Below are 13,399 nucleotides of genomic sequence, written 5' to 3'. Positions count from 1 at the left end.
TAGAGATAGATAGAGGACTCCTTTTTATATTTGTTCCACTACGGCATCTGTGACAGCGCCATTGAGGCTACAACCCATAGGAAGCCCCACCCAATTAACTACTTTAAAATATCGGAAGCATGGCGGAAGCCCTCAATGGCGCTGCCCATGCTAAAGTTCATGCTAAAATTGCCTTTCGGCCACTAGAGGACTCTATCATTTTCTATGGCGACAACACCAACTTGTTTTGATACAGCATCTAGCTAACGTTAGCTGGTGAATTAAGAAAACAGTATGCCCGGGGCTGACAAGGAAGCAGATTTGACAGAGCGAATTGAGGCTTTTCTGGCCGATTTGAAGCGGGGAGGTTGTGGGACAGGACCGATCCGAGGCTCGGGAGAAACCGCCAGAGAAACCACAGCTCTGCTCCGGAAAGTAACAGCCCAGGCACGATGGAGCAGCGCAGGTAACGTTAGCTAAAGTTTATAGTTAATAGCAGGATTTTACCTTATTCGATAGCTTAGCTTTCGGGTAGCTAGCTAGCTAGTTTGCCTCCTAGCTAACTTTAGGTAGTATCTGCCACGGTTTTTATCAAATCGATTTCACGTCTACTGTAGTTTTCTATGGACACCTGTTAGTGTTGCTAGCTGTCAAAATGTGAACGGCTACGATAGGCTGATGTCATCTCATCTGTAATTGTTGAAACGGGTCCAATGGGTGTGACTAAGCGATGTCTGAACATAATTCACTACTAGGAATGATGTATGATAAAGATATCCTCCTGTATTTGATGATAGGCGACCTGATGGAAATCATTCGCAAGGAAGGGAAGAGAATGACAGCCGCCCAGCCGTCGGAGACCACGGTGGGCAACATGGTACTGCGCGTCCTTAAGATCATTAGGGAGGAGTATGCCAGGTGAGTTTATGAATATGCTGACATGCAGCTACAAGCAACAACCACAAATTATTCAAGTTGTTTGAACAGTCTGCTGCTTGTTGCTAACCTTGCTTGTGTTCTGTGGAACTTAATAGTTGCCATGGCAAGGTGCCAAATGATGCAATAGTTGGAAATGTGAAGAGTTAAAAAATATATAAAGAATTCCAGTTTTCTCTCTCCTGTCATGTGTGTTTTGTATCCCTCAGGTCTCGTGGTAGCAGCGAGGAGACAGACCAGCAGGAATCCCTTCACAAGTTGCTGACGTCAGGGGGGCTGAGTGAGGAGAACTTCAGACAACATTTTGTTCATCTCAAAGCTAACGTCATAGAGGCCATCAATGAACTCCTCACAGAGCTAGGTAAGACACGTTCACTTAGAACAGTGTTTCCCAACTCTGGTCCTCCAGTATCCCCAAAGTATTTATTTTAAATTTTTATGTAGCCCCGGACAAGCACACCCTAATTCAACTTGTTAACTAATCATCAAGCCCTCAATGAGTTGAATCGAGTATGTTTGTCCTTGCTGTTGAGGGTACTGGAGGACCCGGAGTTGGGAAACACTGTCTAAGAGCACACACATACTCCACCATCAGTCTCTCTCTTTCTCCATCTCCTTCATAGACCTATTAAGGCCATAGTTCTATAGTTGGTTGTGACTGAAATTCAAATGATTCAAACTAAAGCCTCCTTTAGTTTAAACCAATCTTCTCTGTTGTTTTTACACTATACCTCCCCATGGGTATAACCATGGTCAAGCAAACGGTCTTCCTCTGTCCCAGATGGCACCACGGACAACATCGCCATGCAGGCCCTGGAGCACATCCACTCCAACGAGGTCATCATGACTGTCGGCCGCTCACGCACCGTCGAGGCCTTCCTCAAAGACGCAGCGAGGAAACGCAAGTTCCACGTCATCGTGGCTGAGTGTGCCCCATTCTGCCAGGTATCTACCGTTCCTTCATTTCATCCCTCATTCGCTCCCATCAACCCTCCCTCCCTCCAACTATACTTTCACCCCTCCATCTTTCCTCTATCCCATGACTGTATATTGATAGAAGGAACACACATGGGAGCTGGGGATCATGTGACAAATGTCAAATGTTCTTAAAGTTTAAACTGACATTTTTCTTTTATCGTTTAAATGTTCAGCACTTCAAACGCTGTGCCTCGAGGGACCCCTCGTCAAGCAAACGAGCAGTCATTCTGACTGCAAAAATTAGTGTATTAATACATTTCATATGTACTATTGCAAAAATAATCATTTGGTTGTGTTTATGAAGGTGTTAGGTAACATTGGAATACATTTTTAATTTTATTTCAAATAATACAGTATCAATTTCATTAGTTTATGTTTCTGTAGGCTACATGGAAAAACCAAACAATTCAAGTGTTCACTCAATTTTATTTAGTCGAGTGCCTTTGTTACAACTAGGAAACAGAAAGCATACTGTATGAGTTGGAAAACGGCAATAGCTTATTTTTTATAACGATAAAATAAAATACTCCAACCACAAAGGAAATCATTAGTAGCCTAAACTTCATTATAAGCGCCAAGTGTGCTTGATAAATAGTTCAAGTCAGCACAAAATAAATAATGGCATAATATTGAATATAGATGTAAGTGTCGATATGACAGCAGTCAATTATTGTCTATACTTGGTCCAAACGTCGGACACCATCTGTTTCCAGACGTCGGACACCATGGTGAATTTGTCCGTTTCCAGACGTCTCATTCTAATTTCTTTGTCATCAAAACGGAGGTAAAGTATAATCTCTCTGGTGCGATCCCGTGACGTATGATCTCTCTAGAGCGATCCCGTGACGTATGATCTCTCTGGAGCGATCCCGTGACGTATGATCTCTCTGGAGCGATCCCGTGACGTATGATCTCTCTGGAGCGATCCCGTGACGTATATCTCTTTCTGGAGCGATCACCGTGACGTATGATCTCTCTGGAGCGATCCCGTGACGTATGATCTCTCTGGAGCGATCCCGTGACGTATGATCTCTCTGGAGCGATCCCGTAACGTATCCCATACAGTACATGTCTGAACAGAAACTGTCCATATACACTCTTTCTCCACCGAATGCTCCACGGGGCATACAAATCTAATTTCATTAGTTACATGCGCCGAATACAACAGGTGTAGACCTTACAGTGAAATGCTTACTTACGAGCCCCTAGCCAACAATGCAGTTTAACATTTTTGGGATAAGAATAAGATATAAAAGTAACAAGTAATTAAAGAGCAGCAGTAAAACAACAATAGTGAGACCATATACAGGGGTTACTGGTACAGAGTCAATGTGCGGGGGCACCGGTTAGTTGAGGTAATATGTACCTGTAGGTAGAGTTATTAAAGTGATTATGCATAGATGATAACAACAGAGAGTAGCAGCGGTGTAAAAGAGGGGGGGTGGGGGGAAATGTAAATAGTCTGGGTAGCCATTTGATTAGATGTTTAGGAGTCTTATGGCTTGGGGGGTAGAAGCTGTTTAGAAGCCTCTTGGACCTAGACTTGGCGCTCCGGTACCGCTAGCCGTGCGGTAGCAGAGAGAACAGTCAATGACTAGGTTGGCTGGAGTCTTTGACAATTTTTAGGGCCTTCCTCTGACACCGCCTGGTATAGAGGTCCTGGATGGCAGGAAGCTCGGCCCCGGGGATGTACTGGGCTGTACAGGATTTAAATGAACGCTTCCAGCTCATCAATAGACAGATGCCAGGCAGTGTCTCCTTGCTCCCTGTGCGTCTTAGCCACAGTCCCTGATGTACTGTAGCATGTCACATAAACAACCAAAGCTGGTGAGTGCGTTGCTGATGTTGTTTGTTTATGTTTGAGATGTAAAGGCTTGCTCTCTGTGAGGACATTTTGTGCTGATAATCGGCTCGTAGCATTGTCACCGGCTTTAATTTGGTGGCGGCGCAGGCACCTGCTCGGTGTATACCGTTCTGTCTGTTTTGCACTTAGGCTTCGGGGGGTGTAGGTTCAGACTGAGGTTCACAACCTGAATAATCATCAGAGATGTCATGATTCATTTCTTCCATCGGAGGCGTTTTCAATCAGATCTTGTAGCAACACTAACACAGCATGTGCATCCGTTCGTCTTGGTCTTGTTGCCGTGGTAAATTACACACACTCTCACTGTGTACTCCCTAGTAGGCCAGAGTAGACTGATAAGACTGCTGGGATTCGGTGGACTGATAGATGCCATTTTGAGATTATATTTTGAGGTAATTATAGGGGTGGTTGTCAACTGGGCACGGCACCTTCAACTGTCGGGAGAAGGAGGGGAGCAGGCCCTACTGTCTGGAGGAGGGGAGCAGGCCCTACTGTCTGGATGAGGAGGGGAGCAGGCCCTACTGTCTGGAGGAGGAGGGGAGCAGGCCCTCCTGTCTGGAGGAGGAGGGGAGCAGGCCCTACTGTCTGGAGGAGGAGGGGAGCAGGCCCTACTGTCTGGAGGGAGGGGAGCAGGCCCTACTGTCTGGAGGAGGAGGGGAGCAGGCCCTACTGTCTGGAGGAGGAGGGGAGCAGGCCTACTGTCTGGAGGAGGAGGGGGCAGGCCCTACTGTTGGAGGAGGAGGGGAGCAGGCCCTACTGTCTGGAGGAGGAGGGGAGCAGGCCCTACTGTCTGGAGGAGGAGGGGAGCAGGCCCTACTGTCTGGAGGAGGAGGGGAGCAGGCCCTACTGTCTGGAGGAGGAGGGGAGCAGGCCTACTGTCTGGACCTACTGTCTGGAGGAGGAGGGGAGCAGGCCCTACTGTCTGGAGGAGGAGGGGAGCAGGCCCTACTGTCTGGAGGAGGAGGGGAGCAGGCCCTACTGTCTGGAGGAGGAGGGGAGCAGGCCTACTGTCTGGAGGAGGAGGGGAGCAGGCCCTACTGTCTGGAGGAGGAGGGGAGCAGGCCCTACTGTCTGGAGGAGGAGGGGAGCAGGCCCTACTGTCTGGAGGAGGAGGGGGGCAGGCCCTACTGTCTGGAGAGGGGGGGAGCAGGCCCTACTGTCTGGAGAGGGGGGGAGCAGGCCCTACTGTCTGGAGGAGGGGGGGAGCAGGCCCTACTGTCTGGAGGAGGGGGGGACAGGCCCTACTGTCTGGAGGAGGGGGGGACAGGCCCTACTGTCTGGAGGAGGGGGGAGCAGGCCCTACTGTCTGGAGGAGGGGGGAGCAGGCCCTACTGTCTGGAGGAGGGGGGAGCAGGCCCTACTGTCTGGAGGAGGGGGGAGCAGGCCCTACTGTCTGGAGGAGGGGGGGAGCAGGCCCTACTGTCTGGAGGAGGGGGGGAGCAGGCCCTCCTGTCTGGAGGAGGGGGGGAGCAGGCCCTACTGTCTGGAGGAGGGGGGGAGCAGGCCCTACTGTCTGGAGGAGGGGGGGAGCAGGCCCTACTGTCTGGAGGAGGGGGGGAGCAGGCCCTCTGTCTGGAGAGGAGGGGAGCAGGCCCCTGTTTTGTCTGGAGGAGGAGGGGAGCAGGCCCTGCTGTCTGGAGGAGGAGGGGAGCAGGCCCTGCTGTCTGGAGGAGGGGGGGAGCAGGCCCTGCTGTCTGGAGGAGGGGAGCAGGCCCTGCTGTCTGGAGGAGGGGAGCAGGCCCTGCTGTCGGGAGGAGGGGAGCAGGCCCTGCTGTCGGGAGGAGGGGAGCAGGCCCTACTGTCGGGAGGAGGAGGAGGGGCAACTGGGGAAAACCATTAAAAAAATGACATGGCCTCCTAAAACTGGTTTTAACTCCAGTTCTGTTTGTGATATTAAGATTCTAACGGCAGTGTGTTATATAGACTGATTTAGACAGTGTGTCATATAGACTGATTTAGACAGTGTGTTATATAGACTGATTTAGACAGTGTGTTATGTAGACTGATTTAGACAGTGTGTTATATAGATTAGTTTAGGACAAGTCAAGGACGGAGGCGGAGTAATATAAAAAATACAATTCATAACCAGACAAAATGGCTGCTTTCGCAGTTCTAGTGTTAGAAGGGGGGAAAAAATCATAAAATGACTTGAATTCACATTCCAGATCTGGTCCTGCTAATGACTGCTAGGGGGCAGTGCAGTTCAATCTACCACAGTCTTGGCTACCTACCAGACGGTGCTCACCTGGCTGCGGTGCCCCACCCACTCAAACGACGATGGTTAATACTGTTTTAGGTTGTCTGTGTCCCTGTCCTCCATGTTTTCAGCTGTCATTTACAGGAGACTTCATGTCCCACTTGTCAACAACGTGATGGCTCGCTACAGTGATGTATGACAGTCTGTTCATAGACATCCAACAATCTGTTGCTAACTCAACGTTTGGTGTTTCACAGCTTGCACTTTGTACTTGCAGAACAATCATTGTACAATTTTTCCATCCAGGCCTTGACGTGGCATCTTGTAGTCTGGTTCTAGATACGGGGGGAAATATTCAGACCCCTTGACTTTTTTTTGTTACATTAAAGCCTTGTTCTATAGAACGATATATTTATGTATTTTTAATGCATCGTTTTCTCTTTATTCCACCCGTCCTTCAACCACACAATATTTCATATTTTGTGATAACTGCACTGTGATTTAAAAAAAATTAGTTTAGTGATATTTTCTTAACATTAACGATCCCGATTTTCGTTAAAACGTTTAAATGTCACACCCCTAATGGGAGCCATACGTTTAATATTATTTATATGAATTGAACTGTCTCTTGAAATGTTTGTACGTGTGTTATTGAATAATGAACATTGTACATTTTAGGCAACACACTGTAGTAACAACCCTTCTGTCTGCCTCCTTCCCAAGGGTCATGAAATGGCTACTAATCTCTCCAAAACGGGCATCGAGACCACTGTAATAGCCGACGCTGCCATATTTGCAGTGATGTCCCGAGTGAATAAGGTCAATTTTTTTTTACACTTCTACTGTTATGTTGCTTTATTTAGTGATTTTTCTTTTACACAGACGGAACATAAAATAGAAGTAGTAATTCAAAATGCTTATTTCCGGTCTTATTTCATCAGAACCGCTCTCTTGATTACTTAACAATAAGGACTTTTTTTAAAGATTCTTTCGTTCACTAGAGGAAGCTTGTCTATTGTCAATGCAACTAAACTAGTTTGATTCTGTTCCTCCTATTGGTTGTCCTCTCACCAGGTCATCATCGGAACACAGACCGTTCTGGCCAATGGCGGGCTCAGGGCGGTCAATGGAACCCACACTGTAGCTCTAGCAGCCAGGCACCACTCTACTCCGCTCATCGTCTGCGCTCCCATGTTCAAGCTCTCGCCTCAGGTATTCACAACAACGGTCATCAGTGAACAGAATAAGGACTTTCTGAATAGAAGTGTGGTTGTCAGTGAGCCCTGCTTCACTAATAGGTGATAGGTGAGGCCAAACATCCTCAGACTATGACGTTGTCTTCTGTTATATTCATCATTGTGTGACTTGACTTGGTTGTGTTCTCAGTTTCCCAATGAAGAAGACACATTCCATAAGTTTGTCTCTCCACACGAGGTGCTTCCCTTCACAGAAGGTAAACTTGCATTCTTTGCCCATCCTTTTTTCTCACCTACAGTTCGTTATGGAAACTTTTCAGACCCCTTGACTTTTTCCACATTTTGTTACGTTACAGCCTTATTCTAAAATTGATTTAAGTATTCCCCCCACCCCCCCAAATCTACACACAACACCCCATAATGTCAAAGCAAAAACATGTTTTACAAAAATGCAAATGTACCCCAAAAAATACGGAAATATCATATTTACATAAGTATTCAGACCTTTTACTCAGTACTTTGTTGAAGCACCTTTGGCAGTGATTAGAGCATCAAGTTTTCTTGGGTATGACGCAACAACCTTCAATGCTGCAGAAATGTTTTGGTACCCTTCCCCAGATCTGTGCCTCGATACAATCCTGTCTCGGAGCTCTACGGACAATTCCTTCGACCACATTACTTGTTTTTTGCTCTGACGTGCACTGTCAGCTGTGGGACCTTGTATAGACAGGTGTGCGCCTTTCCAAATCATGTCCAATCATTCAATCCAATCAATTTCCCACAGGTGGACTCCAATCAAGTTGTAGAAACATCTCAAGGATGATCAATGTAAACAAGATGCACCTAAACTCAATTTCGAGTCTCATAGCAAAGGGTCTGAATACTTATGTAAATAAGGTATTTCCGGTTTTTAATTTAATCCATTTTAGAATAAGGCTGTAACGTAACAGTGGGAAAAGGGAAGGGGTCTGAATACTTTTTCGAATGCACTGTAAATACAGTGTAAAAAGCTCACGATCAGTAACTGATTACTTCTGATCTCTATCTGAGAGGTCTCTGTAGGGGAGATTCTGATCTCTATCTGAGAGGTCTCTGTAGGAGAGATTCTGATCTCTATCTGAGAGGTTCTGTTAGGAGAGATTCTGATCTCTATCTGAGAGGTCTTTGTAGGGGAGATTCTGATCTCTATCTGAGAGGTCTCTGTAGGAGAGATTCTGTCCAAGGTGTTGTACAGTTTAATGTCCCTGGATAAGATGCACTTTAATGTCTCTGAGGGGAAAATTATCTTATAGTGTTATACAACATTTATACAAAATTTAAAAACTGTACATACACTCACCAGATATGTGACTCTGTATGTTTCTATAGGAAAGATTCTGATCTCTATCTGAGAGGTCTCTGTTAGTCTCTATAGGAGAGATTCTATCCAAGGTGAACGTGCACTGCCCCGTGTTCAACATGTGACTTTACTCTGTTTGTTTCTATAGGAGAGATTCTATCCAAGGTGAACGTGCATTGCCCTGTGTTCGACTACGTTCCTCCTGAACTCATCACTCTGTTCATCTCTAACATCGGCGGCAACGCTCCCTCTTACATCTATCGGCTGATGAGTGAGCTCTACCACCCTGAGGACCACGACCTGTAATGAAATGCAGACAATACTCAATAATAAAAAACGGTTTATGGCACGTAGTGTGTTTTTCGTTTGTCTATTCAATGATTTGTGAAACCACTATGGACTCAATAGTTAAGTTTTTATACAGTCTTGATTTGCTGCAATTTTTAAGAATTTGTTTCAGGCTGCGTTCTAATTTAATAGCGGACATTTAATGCTTATCACGTCCGCCACGCTGATCCTCAACACGGGGGCCCCTCAGGGGTGCGTGCTCAGTCCCCTCCTGTACTTCCTGTTCACTCATGACTGCATGGCCAGGCAGGACTCCCAACACCATCATTAAGTTTGCTGATGACACAACAGTGGTAGGTCTGACCACCGATAACGATGAGACGGCCTATAGGGACGAGGTTGGGACAACCAGGATAACAACCTCTCCCTCAACGTGATCAAGACAAAAGGAGATTATTGTGGACTACAGGATAAGGAGGACCGAGCACGCCCCCATTACCATAGACGGGGCTGTAGTGGAGCAGGTTGAGAGCTTCAAGTTCCTTGGTGTCCACATTACCAACAAACTAACATGGCCCAAGCACACCAAGACAGTTGTGAAGAGGGAACGACAAAACCTATTCCCCCTCAGGAAATTGAAAAGATTTGGCATGTGTCGTCAGATCCTCAAAAGGTTATACAGCTGCACCATCGAGAGCATGCTGATGGGTTGCATCACTGCCTGGTATGGCGACTGCCCGGCTTCCGACCGCAAGGCACTACAAAGGGTAGTGAGCACGGCCCAGTACATCACCGGGGCCAAGCTTCCTGCCATCCAGGACCTCTATACCAGGCGGTGTCAGAGGAAGGGTCAAAGGACTCCAGCCACCCTAGTCATAGACTGTTCTCTCTGCTACTGCACGGCAAGTGGTACCGAGCACCAAGTCTAGGTCCAAGAGGCTTCTAAACAGCTTCTACCCCCAACCATAAGACTCACTGAACAGCTATCAAATGGGCTTTCCAGACTATTTGCATTGCCCCCCCGCTCTTCAACACTGCTGCTACTCTGTTATTATCTATGTATAGCCTCTTTAATAAGATGTACATAATTACCTCAACACCGGTACCCCCTGTATATAGCCTCCACATTGACTCTGTACCGGTACCCCCTGTATATAGCCTCCACATTGACTCTGTACCGGTACCCCCTGTATATAGCCCTGCTATTGTTATTTACTGCTGCTCTTTAATTATTTGTTATTCTCATCTTTTACTTTTTAGGTATTTTCTTAAAACTGCATTGTTGGTTAAGGGCTTGTAAGTAAACATGTCACTGTAAGGTCTACAACATGTTGTATTCGGGTCATGTGACAAATACAATTTGATTTGACATGCATAAAGATGGCGGCCCTCAAATGTTAAGTTTGCCGTGTTATACAGTGGTCTCCATTTATTCTTTGTTTGTATCATCATTAACACAGTATACACGATCATCCCAATTCTAGCTGCAAGACAACGGCAATTTGAAAAAATGAAAAAAAGTTAGATTGTGGTGATTTATTGCCACATTGAACCATGTGCTAAAACAATGACATCACATCTGAATTCCTCCCATCTTTATGCAGCTTCGCCATTGAAATTATAGACAACTTAATGTGTACATTACTATTCCTTTACAATGATATTGCTTTACCACAACAGCGTCCATTACTGGAGCTCTCGAGGAAGTGTTCAGAAAAAAACTGTTATTTACACCGGAGCACCAACAGGAGGCAGTCGAGGGACTCCCATCTCCGAACAGGTTTTCACAACATCGTGGCCAAATCAGAGAAAAGGGCGAAAATGAAGCAAAGAAATGAACATTATCGTTAGTAATTAATTGAATAATGGAAATCGTAATATCTTCCTGATGATATTCAACACTAAATGTAGTTTTAGCAAATGTTACAAATGCAAAACAACAGATTAAAATGTTTTTTAAAAAATACAAATGTTTTGCTCAAAAAGACTGTGTCCCGCTATATTGCTCAGGCTGCACTACAGCGTCTATTCACAGGCGCGATCCCACTACTGAGCGGCACGGGGGCTTTGGCCTGCTCCGTTTCCGACCTGGGCCGGTGCACCCCTCCTTAGACGACCTGGTGGTCCCGGGCTCCCCCAGGAGCACCATATCGATACCGAACTTAGTGCGGACACCCGATCGGCATAGTCCACTGGAGCTCAGAACTCCTGAGCTCAAACGATCCGCCAGCCTAAGCCTCCCAGCAACTTGGATTACAGGCGCACGCCACTGCGCCCGGCGAGAGAAGAGACGATTTTAAAGGCATTTGAAGTTAAAATCGTGACGTCACACGGCTTCTACAGTGACCTCTTGTGGTATCGCAGCGGTGTTGAGATTCCGCTTGCCTCTGGCTCTGGCACCGGTTTAAACATGTTATGTCCTTTTCTGAAATCCTGCCGTTGTTAGTAAGGTATGTAAAAAATAAAATAAAAAAAAATAACGCTCGCAATTTGTCTTTTCCTAATAGCGCTGATAATTACTTTATTTGTGAACATTTAATTAAAATGATATACATTTTTATCCTACGTATTCTACAAATATACTAAATATTCTATCCACATACATACACGTGTATTGTTAGATATTACTGCACTGTTGGATCTAGAAACACAAGCATTTCACTACACCCGCAATAACATCTGCTAAATATGTGTATATGACCAATCAAATTTGATTTGCTACCCGAGAGAGTGCTGTTGAGGTGACTGTACACCTTCATTACAAAAAAAATCGTTTTTATCTAAAAAGGAAAACTTTTTGAATGTTTCACTATTTTATTTTTATGAAATTCACTGAGGATGGTCCTCCCCTTACTCCTCTGACCAGCCTCCACTGGTCCAGAGCCATATTTGCTCCAGATGCACAATTTTATTATCAGAGTGTGCCAGTGTACTCCTGGTAAGTATGCTTTGATTTATATATGATTTATAAATACACTTGATGTGTTGTAGCCACTGTGCCTCCATCTTGGCTCTCCCCCACCATTGTGTTGTAGCCACTGTGCCTCCATCTTGGCTCTCCCTCACCATTGTGTTGAAGCCATCCGTGCCTCCATCTTGGCTCTCCCTCACCATTGTGTTGTAGCCATGTGCCTCAATCTTGGCTTTCCTCACCATTGTGTTGAAGCCACTGTGCCTCCATCTTGGCTCTCCCTCACCATTTTGTTGAGCCACTGTGCCTCCATCTTGGCTCTCCTCACCATTGTGTTGAAGCCACTGTGCTCCATCTTGGCTCTCCCTCACCATTGTGTTGAAGCCACTGTGCCTCCATCTTGGCTCTCCCTCACCATTGTGTTGAAGCACCGTGCCTCCATTTGGCTCTCCCTCACCATTGTGTTGAAGCACCGTGCCTCCATCTTGGCTCTCCCTCACATTGTGTTGAAGCCACTGTGCCTCCTCTTGGTCTCCCTCACCATTGTGTTGTAGCCACTGTGCCTCCATCTTGGCTCTCCCTACCATTGTGTTGAAGCCACTGTGACTCCATCTTGGCTCTCCCTCACCATTATGTTGAAGCCACCGTCTCCATCTTGGCTCTCCCTCACCATTGTGTTGAAGCCACTGTGCCTCATCTTGGCTCTCCCTCACCATTGTGTTGTAGCCACCTTGCCTCCATCTTGGCTCTTCCCACAATTATTTAGGAAGATATAGAAATGCATTTATTAAATGTCTATATTCCTTTTTGGCACATGTATTCTATTAGAGACACATTAATGCTGACTTTTAATTATATGTGAGATAAACATACAAATAATGAAAAAAATTGAAGTTAAATTTTTTGAGATGACTGTTACGCTCCCCACTATAATCACAACATACATGTAATTTTGTCCTATAACCATTGAATTGAAATAGTGTAGAATTCCATTTATTAAATGGTGGACTCTTCTTACTAGGTGGTGCCAATATGGCCGACCGGTGGATTCAAAGCCTCTCAATGGCCAAAACATAGAAAATAAAATCTAGTATTTATATACATCAATGGGAACATGTATATTTACCCACCACCAAAATCAATATTTATGAGTAATCCCTCCCCACCACCACAACTTCTCACCTGAATACATTTTTTAATTTTTTACTTTGAAGTGGTTGTTAAAGGATGAAATGTGGGTTGAGTTTCCTTTTAGGTGAATGCACTAAAAGTCATTCTGGATAAAGGCATCTTTTAAAATGACTAAATCGCCATGTAAATGTGACTTATTGTATGAAAATGCTTCATGCACTTTATCTCAGTAAACTATGGAGCTATTCCCCTCAGAGCCTGGTTCCTTAGTCTACCAAGAAGCCAGACGAGGACTGGTCACCCCTCGGTAGACTAGAGAAACCAGGCTCTAAGAACAGCCAGAAGAGGCATGGTCACCCCTCGGTAGACTAGAGAAACCAGGCTCTAAGAACAGCAGAGAGGACTGGTCACCCCTCGGTAGACTAGAGAAACCAGGCTCTAAGAACAGCCAGAAGAGGACTGGTCACCCTCGGTAGACTAGAGAAACCAGGCTCTGAGGACAGCCAGAAGAGGACTGGTCACCCCTCGGTAGACTAGAGAAACCAGGCTCTAAGAACAGCCAGAAGAGGACTGGTCACCC

At 45.8% G+C, this 13,399-nt stretch overlaps 1 protein-coding gene across 1 annotated transcript; it reads left to right on the top strand.

Annotated features, from left to right (window-relative positions):
• LOC112072975 (translation initiation factor eIF2B subunit beta) lies at positions 1–8,838 on the top strand. The gene is made up of 8 exons (XM_024140345.2): positions 1–445; positions 777–897; positions 1,125–1,276; positions 1,697–1,860; positions 6,678–6,773; positions 7,029–7,166; positions 7,341–7,407; positions 8,638–8,838. The coding sequence occupies exons 1-8, from the start codon at positions 274–276 to the stop codon at positions 8,793–8,795; spliced, it is 1,068 nt and encodes a 355-aa protein (XP_023996113.1). The 5' UTR covers positions 1–273; the 3' UTR covers positions 8,796–8,838.
• The last annotated feature ends 4,561 nt before the right edge of the window (positions 8,839–13,399 follow it).

Source organism: Salvelinus sp. IW2-2015, unplaced genomic scaffold (genome assembly GCF_002910315.2).
Source record: "Salvelinus sp. IW2-2015 unplaced genomic scaffold, ASM291031v2 Un_scaffold2112, whole genome shotgun sequence".
Taxonomy (NCBI): Eukaryota; Metazoa; Chordata; class Actinopteri; order Salmoniformes; family Salmonidae; genus Salvelinus; species Salvelinus sp. IW2-2015.
Note: the sequence above shows the minus strand (reverse complement) of the source record. Positions and strands in the feature narration are given on the sequence as shown.

Coding starts and splice junctions, on each gene's coding strand:
- LOC112072975 (XM_024140345.2), top strand. CDS start 274: ATGCCCGGGGCTGACAAGGAAGCAGATTTGACAGAGCGAATTGAGGCT. Junction 898..1,124: donor ATTAGGGAGGAGTATGCCAG/GTGAGTTTATGA, acceptor TGTATCCCTCAG/GTCTCGTGGTAGCAGCGAGG. Junction 6,774..7,028: donor TGATGTCCCGAGTGAATAAG/GTCAATTTTTTT, acceptor TCCTCTCACCAG/GTCATCATCGGAACACAGAC.